The 27,218-nt window shown below is 42.6% G+C and overlaps 1 protein-coding gene across 1 annotated transcript in view; it reads left to right on the plus strand.

Annotated features, from left to right (window-relative positions):
- The first annotated feature begins 7,986 nt into the window (after positions 1-7,986).
- The window catches only part of LOC124605660 (protein yellow-like), a 50,030-nt gene continuing 30,798 nt past the window's right edge, over positions 7,987-27,218 (plus strand). The window contains exons 1-2 of the mRNA XM_047137494.1: positions 7,987-8,028; positions 24,661-24,974. Coding sequence (XP_046993450.1) covers positions 24,677-24,974 — 298 coding nt within the window. The 5' untranslated portion in view covers positions 7,987-8,028; positions 24,661-24,676. The remainder of the gene's footprint in view (positions 8,029-24,660; positions 24,975-27,218) is intronic.

The raw sequence follows: 27,218 nt of genomic DNA on the forward strand, positions 1-27,218 counted from the left end.
AGACAGTAATTACGAATGTATTGTTGTAGTGAACAGACGACACAGTGTTATTGTGTGTGTACATTCTAGCTTGTTAGTTGCACGATTATGTAATGACTATAAGGCTCACATACTTAGAACATATACCAGTATTGCTAATGACATTTTAATGCAACATTTTGATTTACTTGAAAATATATTGAGGATTTAAAATACTTTCTGAGAGATACCAGATGACACAGTGGTTAGTTTATTTGACAGCTACACGATTATATCACGAAGCTACTAATGTGTGACACAGTTTACAGTGTTGCTTTTGCGGTGTATCTGTTTTATCTCTGCACAGTTTTTCTGAATTCTTCTGGAAAGGAAAACATGTTTTAGTAGTAACTTTGTGGTATAGCTACAACAACACCTTACAGTACAGTACTTACTTCATCACGGCAATAAGCGTAATAACTAAGGTATCTATACGCATAGCATTTCACTTTTGTTTATTACGAGGTAAGTACATTGACTTCTACAGAACTTCGCTTATGGACGACGATAATTACGACATTTGGCATATTTTTACCGTTAAGTAATGACAGAGATTATCTTACAAGACACACAGTTTAGCGCTAAAGGACACGTATTCGAGTGATTAATTTTATTTTTAAAGATTTTTGAATGACAAAGATACAAAATTTTCCGTGATACATTTCATTCCGTTGCTGTAATCTGTAACACCTGACGGTATAATTACATTAATCCTCAGGAGGGTACAAGCTTTCTTTGTGTACCATGCGTTTGGCAAGCACAAGGAGCCCTAGCTAATATGGTATTTGCTTATATAACTTTACACATCGGTACCATATTTCTCTAACACATAAATTACGCATCTATCTGATCATTTAACTGAGAGAGACAAATATTTTTTTTACTAAATCAGTGACAGATGCTTACGCAATTACACAGTTGGATAACTTAACACTCACGAAATTGTATTTTGTCTGTACTTTGTGAGCTGTTCATATTTTTTTCGGAACCATTGTGATACTATGAGACCTTTGAATGATGTATTTGGTATCGGATCATGATTTTTAAGTACGTTTGAGGTAGATGACACTATTGAAATGAGCAGAGAATTTTTTTTAGGTTCTGAAATTATTGGAGGAAGCAACAATGATTTTGAGATGTGATTGATCTGTTATGATGTTAGTATTACGATGACGATGTGTATTATGCTGTTGAGGCATGTTTATGATCGATAAGCTGATGCTACCATATATGAGAAATGTGATTACATGGTTATATGTATATGAAAAATGAATAAAATTTAGAGACTCTGATTTTTGAAAATAGATGTTGGAAACCAAGAATTGTACTTCAAGAGTTGTGACTTGTGTGTCCATGCGTGTATGTATCACACCACTGCTACTCATGAGATTTCGTTTCTACACATTTCTGCTGATTTTTCGATCTGTGAAACTTTTTATGAGACTGTCACTGTAGCGCAAACTGCTGTCGTAAATATTCCATTAAGAAAGGTAAGTGATCTTACCATATTCCGCTGTAGGCGCCAAGCTATGCGACAGTCGCCTGGAAAAAAAAGCTCTGCCTTTCAGAGGCACAACAAAAAAAAAGGAGAGGCCATTAACCCTGCTATTGACTGTCCTTTGTAGAAAACATCGCAAATACGACACGCACAATCTTGAAAACACATGATTACACTGTGGAGCACTTAATTTATGATATTTCCTAAAATTCCTAATGAAATGATGAGGAGCATTTTACATCTATTGTCTTTCTAGTAGAAAGATTTTTTTACTGCCTTTGGAGACTCCATTTGCCTAGTGAATGGCGTTTTTGTATATATATATACTTGCTCATTTCGTTTAATATCTAATTTCTAGCTGCACTGCAGCATTGGTTAAAATGAAATTTTATAGATGTACTAATATAGATATTTTATGCATACAGATCCAGTAAATAATAACTTTATGATCTACTTAAAAAAAACGAAGGAGCAAAAAAAGACATTTCTCTTCACAGGAATTGCATACAGAATTTTATTTTCAAGTACTTGGTAATTTATTTTGTAGAATGAGTTGTGGTGCACCACTTTAATTCATAGACATTAAGATGTGAATAGAGATTTCCCTTATCTGCATTGTTGTCTTTAGTGTAATATTTTTTCTGCTTGAGCTTTGCCACGTTTAGGTATAAGTTATAGCATTTGCTGCTGCTGTTTGCCAGGCATAGTGTTACTGAATTTGACTTTGCATTACTCTGTTAAGCCTGTTTTACTACTGATTTATTTTCTTGTTGCTGCACATTGGCTCACATTCGTTGTGATGTTGCATTTGCTCTGCTAAGTTAGATATACTGCTAAAGATATACTGCTGCTTGCTTTCCCAATTTGCATTTTTTTTTGTCATTGCTGCTTGTGTTTTGTACTGCTGGTTGCTTCGTGCCTTAATAAATATATCCGAGCTCAGTAGATTTAAGTTAGCTTAAGAGGGGGTTGACTATATAAGAAACTAATTGTGGAGAATAGGGAAAGAATGCATTGAGAAGTTATATGAAAAAGATCTAGGCCAAAATGAGTATTGTACACTGAGAAATAATTATTTTGAAAGAAATATGAGTAGAATACAGAAAGCAGGTATAGATAGGACTTTTTAGGAATAATGATGAATGAAGGGAGATCTCCGAGAAGTAAAGAAAGTTTTGTTTGCAAAATACTGCAGTAAAACAAACCCTGTCCTTTCCTTTTGTATTATTCCGCTATGTGTTTGTGTACCCTTGTGTATTTGTGTTCTTCCTGTCTTTATATGTTTATCTGATAGAACGTATGTTGTAGAATTTTTCTAATACTCAGCTACATTCACTATGATGAGGAATACTGTTATCCTCAAATATAATTTGCATTAATAATATGTTATTTACTTTGGATAGATGTAAGACATTATTAATTCTGTTCTGTTTCAATGCTCATGTGTGAAATTAATCTTTTGAAAACTATTCTCATTATTTTATTTATTTACTTATGTCATAATTCCTGTAACACTGATGCGCATGTTTATTTCTATTCTTTTGTAAAGCCTGTATTACTACAAATGTTATCTGTAATATTATGTTCTGTAATATGTATTTTGTACCTTTGTAATTGTATTCTTATGTTGTAAATTAATTTTGTATAGACACCAGTTCTTCAAATTAAGTTTCATTTCAGTGCCCTCATTTCTGTTGGTCATACTATATGCACAATATTTAAAAAAAAAGAGAGACTGTTATTGTTAGCACGTGTGTTAATAATTCAGCAAGGGACTGGTTAACAGCATTGCTGGTTCTAAGGTCAACTCCAAAAACTTTGTGGGTGCACAAGTGGTGGTTTATGGACTTGCTATATTGTCCGCAAGACTCTTCGATGGTGATTGTGCACCTGCACATTTGCAACAGATGGCTGCTGGCAGTCTCTACAAGGACTGAAGTGGGTCTCCACCTTTGATGGCCCACCAATACCATAATTTCTACAAGGACTGCAGTGGGTCTGCACCTCTGGTGGCCCACCAATACCATAATCTCTACCAGGACTACAGTGGTTCTGCTCTGTGATGACCTACCTACCATTATTCTTGAAAACTTCGACTGACTCGACTGACTGTGGGTTTGCTCTGTTGTGGCCCGTTACCTGTGTGCATGTCAAGAGTCAGCACTGTCTTTCCGTTGGAAGGACAACACTACTTCTTCAAGACTGCATGAAAATCCACTACTTCTTCAAGACTGCATGAAAATCCACTACTTCCGTGTGCATTTTCTTTTACTGCTCAGACTTTGAAAAAAATAAAACACTGCAATTTTACTGTGATGAATGATCATGACTGTCTTTATGGACTGTGAAAAAATTTCAGTTTTTGACCAACATTATATCAATAAGTGTGTGCATTTGATTTCTTTGTTATTATAATTATGAAAATTTTTTCAAACCCGTACTGCCCACGGCCCAAAACAATTTTCAAAATTTTTTGTGGTGAGCATGGGGGCTATGTAAGTAGGCTGTTTAGGTTTTTATGTTGGTAACGCCACGTAGTGCTCTATATGAAAATCACTGACTGTGCTTTGTGAAGGCTGTGGTTGATTTTCACTGTTGGAGTATAAGCTATTGTAGTGTTGGGCAGTTGGCTGTCAACAGCGCATAGCGTTGCGCAGTTGGAGGTGAGCCGCCAGCAGTGGTGAATGTGGGGAGAGAAATGGCGGAGTTTTGAGAGAGGATGATCTGGACGTGTGTCCATCAGAGACAGTAAATTTGTAAGTCTGGATGTCATGAACTGCTATATATTTTATGACGTTTGAACATTATTAAGGTAAATACATTGTTTGTTCTCTATCAAAATCTTTCATTTGCTGACTATGCCTATCAGTAGTTAGTGCCTTCAGTAGTTTGAATCTTTTATTTAGCTGGCAGTAGTGGCGCTCGCTGTATTGCAGTAGTTCGAGTAACGAAGATTTTTGTGAGATAAGTGATTTGTGAAAGGTATAGGTTAATGTTAGTCAGGGCCATTCTTTTGTAGGGATTATTGAAAGTCAGATTGCGTTGCGCTAAAAATATTGTGTGTCGGTTTAGTGTTGATCAGAACAGGTAAAGAGCGAAATGTCTGAGTACGTTCAGTTCTGCTCAGCTGTTTGAAAATCAAATAATGTAAGAATTTTTTCAGCACAGTAATTCATAAATTTTTCTAAAGGGACGTTTCAAGCTTATACACTACTTAACCTAAATTACCCTAAGGACAAACACACACACCCATGCCCGAGGGAGTACTCGAACCTCCACCGGGACCAGCCGCACAGTCCATGACTGCAGCGCCTTAGACCGCACGGCTAATCCCGAGCGGCTCTGCTTTAAAGGCAAAGAGAAAAGATGAAGCGTTAGCCCACCATAGAGCCTATGCCTACCGTCAGGTATTTTTGATTTTCAGTTGTTAAAAAAGAGAGGAGTTTTTCTTGTACCAGTAGGAGGAAGGGGGGATTCGCGCTCAGCTAGTGAATGAGTGAGAACCACGCCATTTTAAGCGAGTAATTGTAGACCGCATTTTTGTGGTCGCCATGAATAAGTGAGGAGTATGTTTTTCATATGTGCACCGTTTAGAAAAACACAGTATTGTTTTATTAACAGAAAGGCCTGTGAGTTGTTGTTTCAAACAGTACGATAATTACAAGATCTGAAGCCCACCTGTGTACTTTGGAAAATTACGAAGATAAGAAGGCCGGCCGCAATGGCCGAGCGGTTGTAGGTGCTTCAGTCTGGACCCGCGAGACCGCTACGGTCGCAGGTTCGAAACTTGCCTCGGAAATGCATGTGTGTGATGTCCTTAGGTTAGTTAGGTTTAAGCAGTTCTACGTTCTAGGGGACTGATGACCTCAGAAGTTAAGTTCCATAGTGCTCAGAACCATTTGAACCATTTTGAACGAAGATCCGATAAGCTGAGTGGGAACACGGTCAAGACTTCGAGGGTGAACACGGCGACCAGTCGTAGCATTATAAAGAAGGGTAAGCACAAATCTACAGCGGAGAAAGAAACTACTTCCCCCTGCCAAATAATATGAACTAATACGAAGTTATTTCCAGGTATAGCTCAGCTTATTGTGCTTGTCATTCATGCCGAAAAATTAATCTCATTAATTCAATACATTTTAAAAAGCCATGCATTTCAACATTTTATATCATGTATTCCATTATTTTATTATATTATAGCAGTTCGAGTTGTGAGGCGCTTCTTGCGAGGAATACGAAGTTCGTCGCCTACTGATCCTGGACACTAAAGTTGAGTGCTCACTTAACCTACTATCAAGCCTCAACTGCTAGCACATCTCTTCGTTTGATCCTAGTTGTCACTTTCTGGGAAATTCTCGCGAGCAACAACGTGTGTGCATTGAAGTCGGTTAGAATTGCGGCCGTCTTCCTGTGTCGTGTTCAACTTAATTTAATTCATTCCATCATTAATGAAGTGTATCAGCGGTATCATCTGCCTTATGGCCGTTGACGTTCCGGCGGCCAGCCCTGGTGGTTAACGTAGTTTTTGGCAGTGTATTTTCCTCGTCGTGTTGCTACTGTCCAGCACAGCGTGTAGTTCGACAGCTGAGGTGCTGTTGGTAGCTGAGGTGCTGTTGGCGTTTATTCTGACTTGGCTGTATTGGGCACCAGTATCCGGAACGTTGTGCTATTGACGTCTTGTTGTCGTTTTGCTGTTCGGGTGGAGCAGAACTGATCTTCTTGGTTCGTTCATCGGCTGGCTTGTGGTTTGGTTGCCTTCCCATTAAGAGGTTGTCAGTCTGGCTGCCTGTCTCACCTAAACGTGCGTTAGTGTTACCTTCCCAGGCCGATCCTTGGAACCTTCTGAGCACTGCTCCTTGTGTTTTACACAGTGATTTCCTTTATAGCCTTAAGTATTCTGTGTGGCCTTCAGCCGAGTTTCAGCTTTTCAAAATTAAAATTGAAAATTCCTTGTGCCAAGGCCTTTAGACGTAAATTTGTTTCAAGTTGGTATGTGGCGTTCAGTCGAGTTTTCAGCCCTTTCAAATCAAAAGTTGAAAAAATTTGTCTAGGCCTTAAGGCGAAGGAAATTTTTTATAGTCTCTATGCGGCCCTCAGCCGAGTTTCCCAGCTTAAATTAAATATTCGAAATCCTTGCCTTGGCCTTAAGTTGGTTGGTTTTGGGGAAGGAGACCAGACAGCGTGGTCATCGGCCTCATCGGAATAGGGAAGGATGGGGAAGGAAGTCGGCCGTGCCCTTTCAGAGGAACCATCCCGGCATTTGCCTGGAGTGATTTAGGGAAATCACGGAAAACCTAAATCAGGATGGCCGGACGCGGGATTGAACCGTCGTCCTTCTGAATGCGAGTCCAGTGTCTAACCACTGCGCCACCTCGCTCGGTTTGGCCTTAAGTCATAAGATTGATATTCTTTATTATGAGGCCTTCAGCTGAGTTTTACATGAAATATTTTAAGAAAAGGCCTTCAGCCTTTTCAAATTGAAAGCTCTCCTTCCTAGGCCTTAAGCCGTTAAATTGTATTATTGATATGCGGCCTTCAGCTGAGTTTTCACCCTATTTAGATTAAATATTGAAAATCTTTGTCTCGGCCTTAATCCGTAACATTATTCTTGATTAATGTGAGGCCTTCATCCGAGTTATAAGGGAAAAATTTAAGCTAAGGCTTCCAGCCTATTTGTATGGAAGATAAAAAAAAATTCTAAAAAGGTGAAACCTCCAGAAGAACTCCTGCACCTCAATTCATTGCTTAGGCCTTGTGCCTTGGATTGTCGATGTGGCCTTCAGCCGATCTAAATTAAATCTAAGGAGGTCTTTCGTTAAAAACTTGAGAGTTTTTGATTATTGCTTGTGTGAGTGTGTGTTTTAAGAAATGAAGTTTATATATTGAGTGCAACTGACAGTAACTTATTCTGTCCTCTTTCCACAAATATAAACGTATCCGCTCTGTCCTGCTAGCCCAAGGATTTCAGTTGAGTTTCTTATCTTCGGGGTTTGTACCATACCTGTGATCAGAGAATTAGGAAAAGATTCCTGTAAGAGAATACTTTAGATTGTCTTGCCGCACGGTTGTCGCTGATGCATGCCCAGAGCTTACAGACGTCAGGCGGAGATCAGCAGATCCCAGCTCAGGAACCCGGGATTCGTCAAACCTGTACTGAGCCGACGAAAACTGAGCTTCGCGAGGTGCTCACCATTTGGTGAGATCCCGGCGTTACCTAACACTTAGAGAACACTACGGAAGCGTTGAGCGGAATTTCCCCAGTGCATAAATTAAACTATGATAAATGGGTAATTGCAGGTTAGCGACATATTTCATATCTGCTTCCTTTGTTTTCCTTGATGCAATGCTGCAGAAACTTGTAGTTGATAATTACAAGACAGTGAGAATAATATTGATGACCTTCCGCAAGTTGATAATTTGCAAACCGGTTGCAAAATGCACCTATAAAAGTTCAGTGAGCGTAAGTACTTTCAGGAGACGCCGCATTATACGCCTTTGGTGATCATCGTAAGGTAAGTCGAAGCGTATTCGTTATTAGGAACATGTGGTGGATTCAAATGAAACGAATACAATATAAATACCTTACTTGATAGTACCGTTCGGAAATGTGTGAGAAATATATTTATTTCAGATTACTGTCCCATTTCATCCTAGAGACAGAATGTGTGTGAAATCTTAACACTTGAATTTAAGCTGTCCCTTTTGTGGCCGGACGGAGAGGCCGTGCGATTCTAGGCGCTACAGTCTGGAACCGAGCGACCGCTACGGTCGCAGGTTCGAATCCTGCCTCGGGCATGAATGTGTGGGATGTCCTTAGGTTAGTTAGGTTCAATTAGTTCTAAGTTCTAGGCGACTGATGACCTCAGAAAAGTCGCATAGTGCTCGGAGCCATTTGATTTTTGTCCCTTTTGTGAACCGCAACTTATTTCGCGAACGGAGCGTTTAGTGCAATATTCCATCCGTCTCGTCTCGTGTGGTGAAGCAATTTACTGTGAACCTGTACATTCAAATACAAATAACAATGGCTACCGGAACTGTACAAAGGAAGTGTAGGTTCTGTCACTAATAATTAATCCAAAACGAACAGTTCGGCCAGCCGGAGTGGCCGAGCGGTTCTAGGCGCTACAGTCTGGAACCGCGCGACTGCTACGGTCGCAGGTTCGAATCCTGCCTCGGGCATGGATGTGTGTGATGTCCTTAGGTTAGTTAGGTTTAAGTAGTTCTAAGTTCTAGGGGACTGATGACCGCAGCAGTTAAGTCCCATAGTGCTCAGAGCCATTTGAACGAACAGTTCATTACCAAAGAGTACGCACCTGACAAGAGCATAATTAGGAACTATTCTAATACTACGTACTACAGAGAAACTTTCCTTAAAAATTTCGATGAACTGTCGAAGAACTGAGGTATTACAAAAATAACAAATTAAATACTAGGTGATCAAAAAGTCAGTATAAATTTGAAAACTGAATAAACCACGGAATAATGTAGATAGACAGGTACAAATTGACACACATGCTTGGAATGACATGGGGTTTTATTAGAACCAAAAAATTCAAAAGTTCAAGAAATATCCGACAGATGGCGCTTCATTTGATCAGAATAGCCATAATTAGCATAACAAAGTAAGAGAAAGCAAAGATGATGTTGTTTACAGGAAATGCTCAATATGTCCACCATCATTCCTCATCAATAGCTGTAGTCGAGGAATAATGTTGTGAACAGCACTGTAAAGCATGTCCGGAGTTATTGTGAGGCATTGGCGTCGGATGTTGTCTTTCAGCATCCATAGAGATGTCTGTCGATCACGATACACTGCGACTTCAGGTAACCCCAAAGCCAATAATCGCACGGACTGAGGTCTAGGGACCTGGGAGGCCAAGCATGACGAAAGTGGCGGCTGAGCACGCGATCGTCACCAAATGACGCGCGCAAGAGATCTTTCACGCGTCTAGCAATATGGAGTGGAGCGCCATCCTGCATTTTGGTTCGAATAAATCCCCATGTCATTCCAAGCATGTCTGTCAAATTTTACCTCTCTATCTATATTATTCTGTGGTTTATTACGTTTTCAAATGTATACTGACTTTTTGATCACCCGGTATTTCAACTTCAAGGAGGTTTCTATTGCCCTCTCGAATGAAAGCCGCAAGTATCAAATATGCAATTTATTATAAGATTAGATCGTCCCTTTCAGATTCAAGAGCAGAACGGAAGTGATTCATTTCGTATCAGTCGTGATAATATATCTCGTACAATTTGAGCAATGGTAAAATAGTTAGTAAAAAGGTCAACATATACCTCCCATGAGCGCTCTATATGCACAGCAGAGATTATCGGAATAACCCACAGTGCGCTAAGGTAGCGAAGTGTATATAACATTTCATTATCACGACAGCGCACAGTGCATTAAGATAGCAAAATATACATGGCATTTCCATATACGAATCAGATACATTACAGTGAGCTGATTTAGGGTTTACCACACCGTGAATATATGCCGTCAGGACTGATAACGGTGCAGTTGTTTTTCTATTCTATGACATTTACATAATAATGCAGTTGGTCACGTTGTTTCTCCATTTGTGTTCTTAGGTTGTTACTTTCTGAATTCATAGCTCAAAGTAGGCACAATTAAAATTGTACCCAATATGCAATCCTGCTTCCTAAACAGGTATTAAAGCAAAGAATAAGAATGAGTGTCTGGAGGTACGGAAGTGACACAAAAAGAAGTAAGGAAGGAAGGCAAAAACAAAGAAATAGAAAGAGCTGCTGAGTAGCGGGTGCCGTTTTGTTCTTCAATCGATAAATGAGTAAAGTCTTTTTCCTCCAGCAGCTTTGGCTTAGTCCTTCAAAGTAGATGAGAGCTGCACAGTTGTCGTTTGAAATGTATTGCTAAGATTAGTGCGTACGGGGTATAGTGCTGACACTAAATCGACTTCACTCGAATGGCAACGGGGGCATAGCCGAGTAGCCAAGCTTACAGCCCACGCCCGGTGGTCGGATTATCATGACCAGTGTGACACAACTTCTCTCAATAACATTACACAGATGACTGAAATTTAAAGCAGGCCTTTAAAATACAGTCTGTGGTCAAGACATACGCAGGGCCACCTCGCGATTTGTTGCGGCAGTCCAAATCGTGTACTTACATTTTGTCGGCACGTCGCAGTGTGTGCACCTGTCGAGACACGAGGTTGGCGAAGACGTCACCCGGATGCATTCCCGATGCGTTAGCGGCTTCTGACTGTTAAAGCGTCGTAGGACTGCCATCGAAGCAACCTTTTCTTCAAGACTGAACCTTTATCTGGGTTTACTGCTCTTGCAATGCACTACTGAGGATATCGTCTCCTTTGGCGATTAAGTTCTCGATAGCGACAATCTTTGTACAAGTTGCTAGAGTAGTGAAGTACATTATTGCCGCTACCTCCATGATCCCTAGTTGTTTCAAAAACGATACTCAAAAACCTTCTCAGGGAGAATGCTCTACACGATCAGCTATTAAAAAAAGCATCGTTTTCTTGTTCTTTGTTTTCACTCCTGCGATCGATTCCTTTATTTCACTCTCCTGTGTGACATCTTCGTAACCACAACTTCTACAGACATTCTACACTTATCTCCATTTTTTCAGCAGTATATTTAGTCATCCACTATTTTTTTAATTACTTCACTTCGTACTATGCTCCTTCATTTAATTTTGATCAGATTTCCTGCTTCACATATTCCAAGTTTAGCACTATGCGCACTTTACCCTCACAAAATGCTTTGCGTAGAACATAACGTTTCAGACACATTTTATGCATTCTAACTGAATATTTAAATCATTCAGTGTTTATTAAACGCATCAAACTATTTTAGCCTCCTACGATCTGGCTTCTTGATGCCTTCAAAGTTGTATAATACTGCTTTGTTCTATCCTAGTTTCAACATTTCAAAATTCCTTCTTCTGGTTTCGTCATTTCTCGCATCTGTTTCCTTTTTGCTTCCTCTTTTTAATTTATTAATCCAAGATTTTCCAATTTACTTATTTCTTTTAAATAATATACAGGGTGATCAAACTATGCAAGACACCCGATATTCTCAGAAAAATTTGTGTGAGCCATAAGGAAAAACAGGTATTTATGGTGAATGAACAATAAGAACGGAAGACGAAGAAGGACGTGTTCAAATCAAAAAGGATGTAGCACACGGATGCAGTCTTTCACTCACTGTGTTCAATCAACTGTTCGGAGAAGCAGTCACAGCAGTAAAGGAAAGGTTCAGGTATTGGATTAAAATTCAGACTGAAAATATATCAATCATCAGATTTGCTGATAACATTAATGGCCCCAGAGAAACTGAGGCAGAAAAAAGAGCATAAAAGGGTTTGAGATGTGGTACTGTACAACCATGCTGACAAGAAATGAGGTGCTTTTCCGCAGAATCGGCGAGGAAAGATCTGTGTGGGAAACATTCCCAAAAAGAAGGGGCAGGATGACAGGACATGTGTTAAAACGTCAGGGAATAGCTTCCATGGTACTAGACAGAGCTGTAGAAGGGAAAACCCGTAGTGGAAGACGAAGATTGGCCACTAAATAACTAAGGATGTTAGGTGCTACTTCGAAATGAAGAGTCTGGCACGAGAGAGGAATTAGTAGCGGGCGCTTGGAACTAGTCAGAAGATTGATGACTCAAAATAAACCTGTGGCTGTACAGGTACGAGCAGCCCACAGTGGCTCGCTTTCACACTTTCCTTTGTATATATTTTGTGACTAATCCCTTCTGGCCTGTTAATTATTTTATATGTGACATGTAAGCCGGCCGGAGTGGCCGTGCGGTTCTGGGCGCTACAGTCTGAAGCCGAGCGACCGCTACGGTCGCAGGTTCGAATCCTGCCTCGGGCATGGATGTGTGTGATGTCCTTAGGTTAGTTAGGTTTAATTAGTTCTAAGTTCTAGGCGACTGATGACCTCAGAAGTTAAGTCGCATAGTGCCCAGAGCCATTTGAACCATTTGAGCCATGTGACATGTAAGCATTGCCCCTGTATTTAATTGCTCACCAGTACTTACACTTTTGTCATATAAATATGTCTTTTCCTATAAATTTGTGATAATGTTATAGGCCATTTTAATTGTTTAATTCTAATGAAGGCACTCTTATAGGTGTCGAAACCTGGTCAATAAGAATTAAAATAATTGTGACCGTGGGCTCAATTGTTTCAATTTCAAAATAAACTCCTCCATTCACATACAAATTATTTCCTGCTTCTAAAAACTTGTCCTGCTACCCGAACCTTCTTATTGTGAATGTTTTTCAAATATTCGTTTCTTCCTCTATTCTGCGGAGAACCTCGTCATTCCTTGTCTTATCAGTCAACCGAAGTTTCAACATCGTTCTGAAGCCTTCTGAATCCCCAAATCTCAAATGCGATTTTCTTTTTTTATCATGATCTCTCATAATCTAGGACTTATTTCCGTACTGCGAACGTTGGCTGCAACTTTACTAATAATTTCATGTATTGAATTCTCTTCGACGTTTGTATACAAAATGACATATCAATGTATTGTTCATTCTCAGTCTCTTTGCGATTTTGAATATCTACTGTACATTGCTGAATTTTTGCTACTATTCCTAAACAATACCTTGGGATATTTTCCAAAGACACGACTACCTCTCACCTAGCAATATCGATTTATCCCCAATACTCACTAAAATATGTACCCTTCTTATCTGATGTAATTTTAACCCTCCAGGTTAGCCGAAAGCGCTAATGCGCTGCTTCCTGGACTTGGGTAGGAGCGCCGGCCCCGGATCGAATCCGCCCGGCGGATTAACGACGGTTGGGGTGCTGGCCAGCCTGGATTTGGTTTTTAGGCGGTTTTCCACATCCCCATAGGTGAATACCGGGCTTGTCCCCACATCCCGTCTCAGTTACACGGCTCACAGACATTTGAACATTTCGTACTATTCCATGGATTACACTAGTCGCAGACAGTTTGGGTACACTAATTCCATCCCGGGGGGGGGGGGGGGGGGGCGGGTATGGGGTGGCGGCAGGAAGGGCATCCGGCCACGCCTTCCACTAAAATTGCCAAATCCCATTAACCATGCCGACCCTGCCTAACTGCAGGAAAAGGCACAAGCGAACGAAAGAAAGTATCAGATGTAATTGTAGTCAGTATTTAAAGCAAGTAAATCTTCAGTTGATTGGGAGAATCTACAGGGAAGTTGAAACTTCATTCAGTGATGTGATGGCAGTTCTGCGTGAATAGAAAGAGAAGATTATGGCTTATTTAGACGCTATTGGGTAGTAAGGCCTATGCGAGGGAATGGGCTTATCTACAGGCAAAATAAAATTTTCAAACAAAAAGTAAACAAAATGTAGATAAGGACATCATTTCTAAGCACTGAGTAGGAGGTGACTCTGCTGATGAAACTGATGCTCAGTTACGTGCGTCCATGTTTAACATAGTCCATTAACACATATTCACAGCATACGCAAAGCATACACCCTATCAGATTTCACTCAGTTGGGTTTGGTCAGTTGAGATTGGGAGTGATGTTGGAAGAGAGAGTAATCACCCTGAAAGTGTAGTTACTGAGTGCTACGATGGAGTTGGTTTGCACAATTTTACATGGAAACCAAATACCAACTAAGAGATTAACAGATGTAAGGAGAGGTGGAGGTATGTTCTAACGATCCACGAGGATTGCTGCATACTACTACATCTGTAGTAGTTGTCTCGCTATGTGCCTAATTCATACGGTTTTAGACGTTAAAGCTGGCACAATTGCGGCACTGGAATTTTCAGTACAGCGTGAGACATAGGTAAGGGGGAGTCACTACTATCACATTTGTTGTAAAACTGAAACTACCGAGTGCAATGTAGTTCTCTGAACAATCCTGGAATTTTCTTGAAATTATTTGCGGGGAAGGTAATTGTGACTGACAGGACGAGATCTAGGAAACGACTCTGTGTGAGCTGAGACGCATCAGTGATTAACACGTGTTTTAACTGATAGAACCTGCGTTCCAGTCTTGATCTAGTGAAACCAGCAATTCGGCATGTGTTTTACCATAGGATATGAGTGACACTCGGAGGTAGGACCCAGTATCAAACTATAAGGAGCAAACTTATTTTGGATAACCTGAGAAGACATGACCTTCTATATGAACATTTCCCATTGTTGTAACCATACCGCACTTTAAATTCCAAAATTATGATTCCTGTAAGAGCACTGCCACTGTTATAACTACACCGTATTTAACACTAAAAAATTAGCTTATCTTCAATTCTGTGTTTAATCTAACCGAAAATGACAAATGAGCTCTTCGTTTTTCGGTGGTACTTAACACGGTTTATCATTGGATCTATATATGACGGGTAGTCAAATGAAACTCGAGTTCCCGCCACAGCGCGTTAAGACATTTACTCCCCTGGGAAGCAAGAACGATCAATACCTGTTTCGTAGAACGCGATCGGCCGCTGACCGATCCACAACCACACACAGTATTATACTTCCTCGTTGGCGGAAACCGACGTCCACTCATGTTTTCCTTCCGGTAGCCAAAGATATAAGAATCACAGGGTGAAAGTTCCCGGCTTCACGGAGGAAGTAGGGGGTACTGTCGTGTAACAGGATGGTTCCGTCCGACAGCGTTCGCACAGCCCGAGGATAAAAGGAAAACCCAAACCGGAAATATCCCACATCTTCTCCGCCAAAGACATCCAAAGCTATTCACACAAGTTCCAGTGAGGTCTTATGACCTACCTCTTCGACTGCATGGGCCCTCTGATCGTCGAGTTTCGTGCATGTGGAGCCACAGTCAATAAGTAGCGCGATGAAGTCACTTCACAGACGCACCATCAAGTCTAAACGTCGAGGAACATAAAGAAAAACATGCATCGACGTCAGTTTCAGTCGGACGAGGAAGTACAAGCCAGTCGCTTTCTACGAAACGGGAGCTGATCGTCTCGTCTTCTAGTGTGATAAATGTTTTAAGGCGTATGGTGAATGCAACCAGTCCATGGTCCAATATTGGCGGGTGTTCGGTTTTGATTTGAATGTCCTTTATATTTTTCCCTGTGATACTGAAAGTGCTATTCCGAGAAGATTCGAACAACATACCACCTGTGGAACTTGATCAAATGGCAAACAGATCACAACTCCACAAACCACTGATTCGCTGCCAGGAAACGAAAAGCTACCAACGACTGCCGAACTGTACTAAATGTAGCTAAACACCTAAGTCAATTACGACTCCTGTGTCTTTCTGTCTGATGGAAGCCCATCAGACTGTGCTCGGCTATTGTAGCGATTACGCAAGTCGTGATGCTATTCAGATTTTCGCAATATACACGATAGTCAAAAATGGCGACATGGTTGGCGTATGTAGTGACTATTGCTAAGCCGTTAGAGTAGCTGTGCGGTAGTATGCTGAAAGGTATCCTATTTTATTATTTGTCAGGCCCTAACTACCAGTCTGTCCAAGCAGTCTGAAACCACGTTCAAGGTATTCGAAGTTTAAAGGGTAAAATACGCCACTAAGTATAAACAACGGTGGAAGAGAGATGTGCAGCTAATGCATTAACCGCGATGAATCACAGTCGGAAGAGACTGATTTACTGGAAGGTACCAACAAGAATGTGGAGACTCCCAATCCACGGCCATAGTCAACCGCGCTAGCTCTTCCAGCTGAGGATCCATGGCGCGAACAGCCCGACTGAGGTGGTCCCACAGATTATAGTTTGTCTTGAAATCCGAGGAGCTTTGTAGCCAGGGCTGTACTGAGAACTCATCCTGGTACTCTTCGAACCAAGCATGTACACAGTGAGTTGTGAGATACGTTTCCGTGTCCTCTTGGCGGACACTACTGTGCCGAGGGGAAAGAAACTGCATTTAGAGACGGATGTGATCCCCAAGGATAGAAGCATAATTCTGTAGCTCCATTGTTCTTTCCAGAATGATGTGCCCGATGGAGCATATGACGCAATTCATCCGGAAACGCTACCTATCGCCGTTCAGTGGACAATCAATTGCGGTACTGGCGTGCAAATTTCAGCCTTCGTCGCATGAATCAGGCACCTGCTGCCAAGACCCGTACGCAGCAACGTTCGATGAAGGGACACCTATGGTTTATCCGGGCAGTTGCTCAACACATGTACGTCTGTTCGCTCGCACACATCTACGCTACTGGCGATGAAAACTGCTACACCAAGAAGAAATGCAGATGGTAAACGGGTATTCATTGGACAAATTTATCATACTAGAGCTGACATGTGACTACATTTTCACGCAATTTGGGTGCATAGATCCTGAGAAATCAGTACCCAAAACAACCGCCTCTAGCCGCAATAACGGCCTTGATACGCCTGGGCATTGTGTCAAACAGAGCTTGGATGCCGTGTACAGGTACAGCTGCCCATGCCGCTTCAACACGATAGCACAGTTCATCTAGAGTAGTGACTGGCGTATTGTGACGAGCCAGTTGCTCGACCACCATTGACCAGACGTTTTCAGTTGGTGAGAGATCTGGAGAATGTGCTGGCCAGGGCAGCAGTCGAACATTTCCTTTACCGAGAAAGGCCCGTACAGGACCTGCAACAATCAGTCGTGCATTATCCTGCTGAAATGTAGGGTTTCGCAGGGATCGAATGAGGGGTAGAGCCGCAGGTCGTAACAAATCTGAAATGTAACGTCCACTGTTCAAAGTGCCGTCCACGCGAACAAGAGGTGACCGAGAAGTGTAACCGATGGCACCCCATACCATCACGCCGGGTTATACGCCACTATGGCGATGATGAATACACGCTTCCAATGTGCGTTCACCGCGATGTCGCAAAACACGGTTGCGACCATCATGATGCTGTAAACAGAACCTGGATTCATCCTAAAAAATTACTTTTTGCCATTTGTGCACCCAGGTTCGTCGTCGAGTACACCATCGCAGGCGTTCCTGTCTGTGATGCAGCGTCAAGGGTAACCGCAGCCATGGTCTCCAAGCTGATAGTCCATGCTGCTGCAAACGTCGTCGAACTGTTCGTGCAGATGGTTGTTGTCTTTCAAACGTCCCCATCTGTTGACTGAGGGATCGAGACGTGGCTGCACGATCCGTTACAGCCATGCGGATAAGATGCCTGTCATCTCGACTGTTAGTGATACGACGCCGTTGGGATCCAGCATGGCGTTCCGTATTACCCTCCTGAACCCACCGATTCTATATTCTGCTAACAGTCATTGGATCTCGACCAACGTGAGCAGCAGTGTCGCAATACGATAAACCGCAATCGCGATAGGCTACAATCCGACCTTTATCAAAGTCGGAAACGTGATGGTACGCATTTCTCCTCCTTACACGAGACATCACAAGAACGCTTCACCAGGCAACGCCGGCCAACTGCTGTTTGTGTATGAGAAATCGGTTGGAAACTTTCCTCATGTCAGCACGTTGTAGGTGTCACACCTTGTGTGAATGCTCTGAAAAGCTAATCATTTGCATATCACAGCATCTTCTTCCTGTCGGTTAAATTTCGCGTCTGTAGCACGTCATCTTCGTGGTGTAGCAATTTTAATGGCCAGTAGTGTATTACGCATCGTGCACGACAGTTGCCTCTACTTCGGTTTTGGATACTGTGTAACGAAGGCGGCATGCGAAGAGTTTAGAAACTTAGCCATTACAGAAATGCTTTCACCATCGCCCCGGAAGACAATTATCAATTTGCTTTGGACGTCAGAATAATCGCTCAATTTCCACACTAGGACAGCGACTGTTTGCGCGTTCCCTCGACACGCTTTATAATACCCGCCTCTGCTAGTGCTACAACTTGCCGTCTGTGAGTGATAATTGTACGCTGACGTCGAACATGGCGGTGGTCATTAATTTGAGCTGAATATGTCATGGGATTGAAAAATGCGGCCGACCGCATGAAACCATCCTGAGAAGTCCAGTTTGAAACAAATTTTGAACGAATTATATAACAGTATCATCAAGGTACGAACGGTATTACTTGAGTAATAATATTAAGGTATTGTAGTATTTGATTGAAAAACCAAACTTTGCTTTGTAGGAATGGCGAAAGTCTGTTCTGCACGGCTGAATGCTACCTCAATAAACGTTAGAGATGTACGGCCACAAGGGCGATGTAGGAAATGATTCTTACACCAGGAGGAAAAGAGATTGCTCTGTATGTCACTGTCGTGTTCTGCTGCATTATTCACATATAATCTTCGCAAAAGACGATGCAGGACACCCTGTTACTACTAAAAGCTGCTTAACGTCGTTCACCCTGTGATGAGTTGCACAGTGGTAAGATGTTAAAGTTAGTCTAACAAGAGGCGAGTCTCGTAAAAATCTACTTTTCAGGAAATAGATTCTAATGATGCTAAATGACCCTCCGGCTACTACAACTCTGTTTGTATGGCACTTGCTCGAGAATTTGCAAGCGGTGCTCACCAGTTACGGCAGTCCAGGCAACAGTGTATGTACTGCCACCGCACCGAACTACACTGAAAAGTCAAAGAAAATGATGCACCTGCCTCATATCGTGTAGGGCCCCTGCGATCACGCAGAAGCGCCGCAACACAAAGTGGCATGGATTCGTCTGTCTGAAGCAGTACTGCAGGGAACACCATGAGTCCTGCCGGGATGTTCATAAATCCTTAAGAGTACGAAGGGTGGAGATCTCTTCTGAACAGCACGTTTCAAGGCAACCCAGATATGCTCAATAATGTCTGGGGAGATTGGTGGCTAGCGGAAGTGTTGAAACTCAGAAGAGTGTTCTTGGAGCCACTCTGCAGCAATTCTGGACGTGTGGGGTGTCGCATTGTCCTGCTGGAGTTTTCCAAGTCCATCGGAATGCACAATGGACAGATGGTCAGACAGGACGTTTACGTACGTGTCAACTGTCACAGTCGTATTTAGACGAATCGGGGGTGGCATATCGCTCCAACTGCATACACCCAGCACCCTTACAGAGCCTCCACCGGCTTGAAAAATTTATGGATTCATGCAGGGTCCATGGATTCATGAGCTTGTCTCCATACTCCTACACGTCCATCCGCTCGATACAATTTGAAACGAGACTCGGCCGATCAGGCCACATGTGTCTTCTCATCACCAGTCCGATGTCGGTGTTGACAGGCCTAGGCGAGACGTAAAGCTTTGTGTCGTGCAGTCATCAAGGGTTGACGAATGGGCCTTCTGCTCCGAAAACCTATATCGATTATGTATCGTTGAATGGTTTGCACGCTGACACTTGTTGATGGCCCAGCGCTGAAATCTGCTGAAATTTGCGAAAGATTTGCGGATAGTACTTCTGTCACGTTGAACGATTTTCAGTCGTCGTTGGTCCCGTTCTTGCAAGATCTATTTCCACCCACAGCGATGTTGGAGATTTGATGTTTTACCGGATTCCTGATTTTCACGGCACACTCTTGAAATGGTCGATCGGGAAACCCCCAGTTGATCCACAGCTCGGATATGCTGTTTCTCATGGCTCGTGTGCCGACTACACCACCACATTCAAGCTCACTTACATCTTGGTAACCTGTCATTGTAGCAGCAGTAACCGATCTAACAAATGCGCTATAGGCTTGTTGTCTTACGTAGGCGTTGCCGACCGCAGTGCCGTATTCTGCCTGTTTACTTATCTCTGCGTTAGAATAAGCATGCCTATATCAGTTTCTTTGGCGCTTCTGTGTAGCATGGTGTGCGACCACATTGTCCGTCTGGAAAGTTCGGGGACTTATTTTTTCCTGACGTAAAAGTGACTTCAATACATTAACTACTGTGGGAAATTGACGTAACGATTGTACATAACAGATTTGCATTCCACCAGTCAGTTGCGGGCAGGCAGAGCTTAGTAGTGTACTACGACCGTAGTGTGGCAACACTGTTGTGTCGCAGATAGCAGTGGAACAACGACCTCATCATCTCTGAATAAGTTGCTCAAGACATTCTCCCGAACGTTTTGAAAGAGAGGAAAGTGTGAGCGGTTTGTCAGCACATCTTGACTTCCGAACAATTGAAAAAAAAAACCGCGGGCAATTTTTTTATGCAAAATATCATCACGGATGAGAAGACTTGGCTGCTATCTATAGGAATCTACCACAGAACGACAAAGTGCAGAATGGGTCTCTGATCCTTCCCTCACGACCGAAGCAGGTGCGGATGTGACCAGCGAGTTGAATAAACATTCCAAATAAGCACACTTTTAGCAGTTTCGCATAGTTGTATGAACGTTTTGTACATTCTATTTAAGCGTGGGAGCGACTAGGTAGAGCACCTGAAACATTAGAAGTACCGTATTAACTTTTCTCCATTTATTGGTAATCCATTCCCGAAACCTTTTGGACTGCCGGGGTAAGAACGCAACTGTGTGATGCGTTCCGCACAGGGAGGACGGAACATATTTTGTGGTGTTACCATTGTGCCCTCTGTCTGTCCAAGACCACGTGCTCCGCTTATATCCTAGCCTGATAACTTTCAGTTCTAGAGTAGCCACGGCACTGGCTCTTTCTCTGCTTATGACTCTCTCTACACAAATTTGCATGCTGCGAAAACTAACGCTGTCGCTAGTTAACACAACATTTGTTGTGTTTACTTTATTCAAGTTATTACTACCGCGACAACAGCTAAGCTTCCTCACCTTGCATATGAACACGATAATTAATCCTAAATATTTTACGCACATCTCGAAGTGCACGCGAAAGCTAGAGGAGATGAAATAGCGCTGTTGACTGAAGCTTAAGGTGGTTCACTCCCCCTCGCTACCGTGCATCGTCGTGCCATCCCGCCTTCTTATGTGCGGGTCACTTCCTTTTTTTTCTTTTTGTGTCATAAACCTTGTGACAGGTTTGATGCCGCCCGCCACGAATTCCTCTCCTTTGTCAAACCTTTCATCTCAGAACAGCACTTGCACAACCTACCTCGTCAATTGTATGCTGCTGGTTTTCTAGTCTCTGTCTTCCTCTAAAATTTTACCCTCTACAGCTTCCTCTAGTACAATGGAAGTTATACCCTAATGTCTTAACAGATCACCCATCATCATATCCTTTCTTCTTGTCTTTGTTTTACATGTATTCCCATCCTTATCGATTCTGTGGAGAACCTCCTTTTTCATACCTTATTTGTTCACCTAGTTTTCGATATCCGTAGGACAATATCTCAAATGATTCGATTCTCTTCTATTACGGTTTTCACTACCACACACTGCTGTGCTCCAATTGTGTATTCTCAGAAATTTCTTGCTATGGCTGGTACTATCAGATTTCTCTTCGCCAGGAATTCCATTTTTCTAGTGCTAGGCTACTTCGCTTTGTATGTCCTCTTAGCTCCGTCCGTCACAGTTTATTTTGATGTCTAGATAGCAGAATTCCTTAAATTAATCTACTTCGTGATTATCAACTTTGAAGCTAAGTCACTACCTGAAATCAGGCATCTGCTCTTTTATGCACCACCTCAGCAACGCAAATATAGCGGATATGTCGTGCCAAAAGAATCAACCTTCCCAGAGGGCTCCATTAAAATCTCCAGAAAACATGACTAGTTTTCGAGAACGAAATTCGTCAAAGTCCTCTTGAAAAGTCCAAAATGTTTACCAGTCCATTACGACGCTCGAATCAATACTAAAGATGTAAGCGCACTGCAGTGTCTTTGTCCGCCTTTGAACCGGCATTTGCCTCTCTCGAGAGCGCAGAGTGTGATAGTTAAGGAATTGTGCGTGAGATTTTGTTGTGGACGCCTCTAACATAACCGGACCCGCCGCCTTGAAAATGCCACCTGTTGTGTTGCCCATATGGAGTTAAAACCTTCATCATAGAAGGTATACAGGGAACATCAGACTTCATGAGCAAATTTAACACTAAATTTTTGTGGGAAGTATACTCTCTGCATTCGTGTGTTCGTCGACGTAATTTTTAGCCTCAATTGTGGACTCGACCATAATTCAGTGAACATTATAAATGAAGAAGGACTTACGAACCGAGTGCAATCAAAATATATAGGAGATACACTCGTAGAGTGGCTGGTTGCAGCGTCAGGACGAACTAACGGTAATTACAAGAAACTACACTACTGGCTATTAAAATTGATAGACCAAGATGAAATGCAGATGATAAACGGGTATTCATTGGACAAATATACTACACTAGAACTGACATGTGATTAAATTTTCACGCAAATTGGGTGCATAGATTCCGAGAAATCAGTACCCAGAACAACCGCCTCTGGTCGTAACAACGGCCTAGATACGCCTGGGCATTGAGTCAAACAGAGCTTGGATGGAGTGTACAGGTACAGCTGCCCATGCAGCTTCAACAGGATACCACAGTTCATCAAGAGTAGTGACTGGCGTATTGCGACGAGCCAGTTGCTCGGCCACCATAGACCAGACGTTTTCAATTGGCGTGAGATCTGGAGAATGTGCTGGCCACGGCAGCAGTCGAACATTTTCTGCAACCAGAAAGGCCCGTACAGGACCTGAAACATGCGGTCGTGCAGTATCCTGCTGAAATGTAGGGTTTCGCAGGGATCGAATGAAGGGTAGAGCCATGGGTCGTAACACATCTGAAATGCAACGCCCACTGTTCAAAGTGCCGTCAATGCGAACAAGAGTTGACCAAGACGTGTAACCGATGGCACCCCATACCATAATGCCGGGTGATACGCCAGTACGGCGATGACGAATACACGCTTCCAATTTGCGTTCACCGCGATGTCGCCAACACGGATGCGACCATCATGAAGCTGTAAACAGAACCTGGATTCATCCGAAAAAATGACGTTTTGCCATTCGTGCACCCAGGTTCGTCGTTGAGTACACCATCGGTGGCGCTCCTGTCTGTGATGCAGCGTCGAGGGTAACCGCAGCCATGGGCTCCGAGCTGATAGTCCATGCTGCTGCAAACGTCGTCGAACTGTTCGTGCAGATGATTGTTGTCTTGCAAACGTCCCCTCCTCTTGACTCAGGGATCGAGACGAGGCTGCACGATCCGTTACAGCCATGCGGATAAGATGCCTGTCATCTCGACTGCTAGTGATACGAGGCCGTTGGGATCCAGCACGGCGTTCCATAATACCCTCTCGAACCCACCGATTCCACATTCTGCTAACAGTCATTAGATATCGACCAACGCGAGCAGCAATGTCGCAATACGATAAACCGCAAACGCGATAGGCTACAATCTGACATTTATCAAAGTCGGAAACGTGATGGTACGCATTTCTCCTCCTTACACGAGGCATCACTACAACGTATAACCAGGCAACGCCGGTCAAATGCTGTTTATGTATGAGAAATCGGTTGGAAACTTTCCTCATGTCAGCACGTTGTAGGTGTCGCCACCGGCGCTAACCTTGTGCGAATGCTCTGAGAATCTACTTATCTGCATATCACAGCATCCTCTTCCTGTCGGTTAAATTTCGCGTCTGTAGCACGTCATCTTCGTGGTGTAGCAATCATAATGGCCAGTAGTGTAATAATTAGAACAGCTATTTCTGAGTGACTGAGGTGTTGTTAAGCGAACTGTGTGATTGGACAGCACGACGTTAGGCTCCAATGTACTGAAAGTGGGCCACTGCGCGTGAAATACTAATCACAGTTTACGTCTGTTGTGCGACCGTAATAGTCTGAAACGTGCAGCCCAAATTAGTATGTTTTACTGGTAGACTCTATGTGTATCTGTACCTAATATTTGCGGTTCTCATATTTTGCATGCACCCTCAACTTGCAGTTAGTTACATAAACAATTTCAGGATTAAATTTTTGTTTGAAGTTGCAGCACTGAAATGGTAAGCTTCAAGGCGAAACAGGAACACTCTGTTAGGCACACGGTCATTAAATGTTCCGATCCACGTCTCTGTGTTGCGTAGCATTAGCCGTGTGCAAGCCATCCCGTATTTAAGATAACTGATAAACAGGCTACATCATTACCTAGCATTTAAGCCCCACCGGCAGGGTGCTTTCAAGGAGCACTCTTGCTGTAGCTGGCTGTTATTGACTCAGCAATTTATATGTAAAAGTTCTAATTCTCCGTGTGGATATATGAATTACTTCATTTCATTTTACCATTAAAATAGTCACAACTATAGAGATGTTAATTTCTCGTTTGCTATACTGTAACTTGTTACAGTACTGAATCTTATATACAAAATATTTACAAATAGGTGCGAGCCGTATCCAATGGGATCTCACGTGTGCACCTTTGCCCTGTTGGTGCTGGTGCTGGTGGCGGCTGGTGACGCTCACCGCAAGTCAAGCCACGCCAGGAGGCACGGCGGTCATGTCAGAGCGGCTCACGGTATCGGCAAGGCGTCCCCAGTGACGAGGAGCAAGGGCGCTTCCGAGGAGCTGAAGCTGGAGACCATCAAGGCAACCAAAGAGATCAAATTCGACTTCGGAGACGATGGGACGTTGGAAAAGGAAATGGAGGCAACCGGACGCTACGACCCCAAAATGGTTCTGGTATATGATGTGACGAGTAAGTACTCCAATTAGAAATATACCTCTTGCATTCTTTATAAATACGTATTTATTATCGCACAATGCATATTTAATTAACATAAAAAATACCAGCCTCTTCAATCTGAACGTTTACTGTAGAACTAATAATATTTCAGGAGGAGAGAGAGTGCAGAGTGGCAATAGGAAATTTTGGGAAGGATAAACCTTTCATTTGAATCACTTTCGGTAGTGAACGATTCACACAAAGAGCCCCCTAATGTAGAAATAAAATAACTCAAGAACGATGGAAGGTTATAACAAAGGGTCTCCCTTGGGGCGTAGTTAATCCTGATAATGGAGATGCATAAGTAGTGAAGTGTCGGCGGAAGTGCCAACACCGTGTTGTTTGAGGAAGCCGAAATACACGCTATAAGCTCACGCAGGATGGCGTGAGGTCTGAAACAGGATACGTAATGAATGCTATAATGAAAAGTACGTAGCTTCTGGAATACTTAACTTTAATCCATCATTCGTATATCGCTCTTGACGATACAAGTTAGACTCTTTAGATACATGCAATATAATGCTAATGGCGCCTTGTTAGGTCGTAGCCATTGACTTAGCTGAAGGCTATGCTAACTATCGTCTCAGCAAATGAGAGATTCTTCGTCAGTGTCTGTTGCTAGCTACGTCGGCTGTACAACTGGGGCGAGTGCTAGTAAGTCTCTCGAGACCTGCCGTGTGGTGGCGCTCGGTCTGCTATAACTGACAGTGGCGACACGCGGGTCCGACATGTACTAATGGATCGCGGCCGATTTAAAGCTACCACCTAGCAAGTGTGGCGTCTGGCGGTGACACCACAAGTAGTTCTAAAGTTTGGTGACATTTAGCTATGAACTTTGCAGTCAGCTTATGATGTAAAATAACAGACAGTTACAGGTTTCGTACACACGCATCTGCTACATATTAAAGACGACCATGCGTCACCACTGTGTGAAACACAGAAATTAAGCCACCAAACGAAACTGACTCTAACCTGAGGGACCGGATCAGAGGAAATGGATAGCCATTCTGGCCGATACACTCCTGAAGATAATCCAATATCACACGATTATTATGAAAATCGGTGTCAAATAATGCAGTCCTTAGAAATGTAGTCACACAGGTCAAGCTTGGCATCGTATTATCGTCAATATCAGCCTTTTATAATAAACAGCGAATATACTAAGCTTTTGACACAATTCTTTTCTCGCCAGGCCTCCCCAGATGTCTTACAGTGTAGACACGACCCAACTTGGACTGTGCAGGTGTATGGCATTTAAGAGACATGCGCGGTTTTAGTATAACTCAAAAACGAGTGTTCTGTCTGCTCACGAAACAAACAAGTGAGGATGGGAAAGATCTGAGAATTCGGTTAAGGTCAGATGAATCTCCATCCAACACGATGAGCATACCGTCTTCGTTAACGAATAAAAATGGGTAGGATCTACTGGTATTCTATCTTGCAAAACTGATGATTCAGTACATAGCGAACGGTATAAAATGGGACTCAGTTCCATTCAGTACTAACGACCTCGTGAAAAATCATGGCAAGTGAAACGAGAGTTTCATTCGATGACGGCAGTCTCCAGCGCTTCCTGCTATTACGTCACACGAAGTGAGAACCACGTGCTGCAGCTTGATATCGTTCACAGTTCTATAATTATTTCTATTGAAATTAGATTACGTTAAGAGGCGCATTTTTTCGAACTTAGCACCCTTATACAGGGTGAGTCACCTAACATTACCGCTGGATAAATTTCGCAAACCACATCAAATACAACTAACAAAACTAACGGGATTCCATTTAAAAAAACGTAGGTTTGTGTTAAAAAACATACTTCCGTGCATATTTGTATGGTTTGTATTAAACAATTACACTAGTCCCTCTCCTCACGTTCGGTCTATGGAGTCGGTTCGTCAGTATTTGATGTGGTTTACGAAATATATCCAGTGGTAAGTCAGCCTCGTTCTGCCAACGGCCTTGTCAAAGAGGGCGGAGGTGCGGATAGAGGTTCAGGGCACTCTCTTGTCCTAGGGGTGGGAAATTGCCCCTAAAGGCGGAAGAATCAGCAATGATCAACGACATGAGGATGCAGAAGGCAATGGAAACCACTGCATTAAAGACACGTAACGTGTATCCATAGGACATGTGGCCTGTAATTGAAAAGGTGTCATGATGATCTCTCCATTGGCAAAAGATTCCGGAATAGTCCCTCATTCGGATCTCCGGGAGGGGACT

Source organism: Schistocerca americana, chromosome 3 (genome assembly GCF_021461395.2).
Source record: "Schistocerca americana isolate TAMUIC-IGC-003095 chromosome 3, iqSchAmer2.1, whole genome shotgun sequence".
Classification (NCBI taxonomy): Eukaryota; Metazoa; Arthropoda; class Insecta; order Orthoptera; family Acrididae; genus Schistocerca; species Schistocerca americana.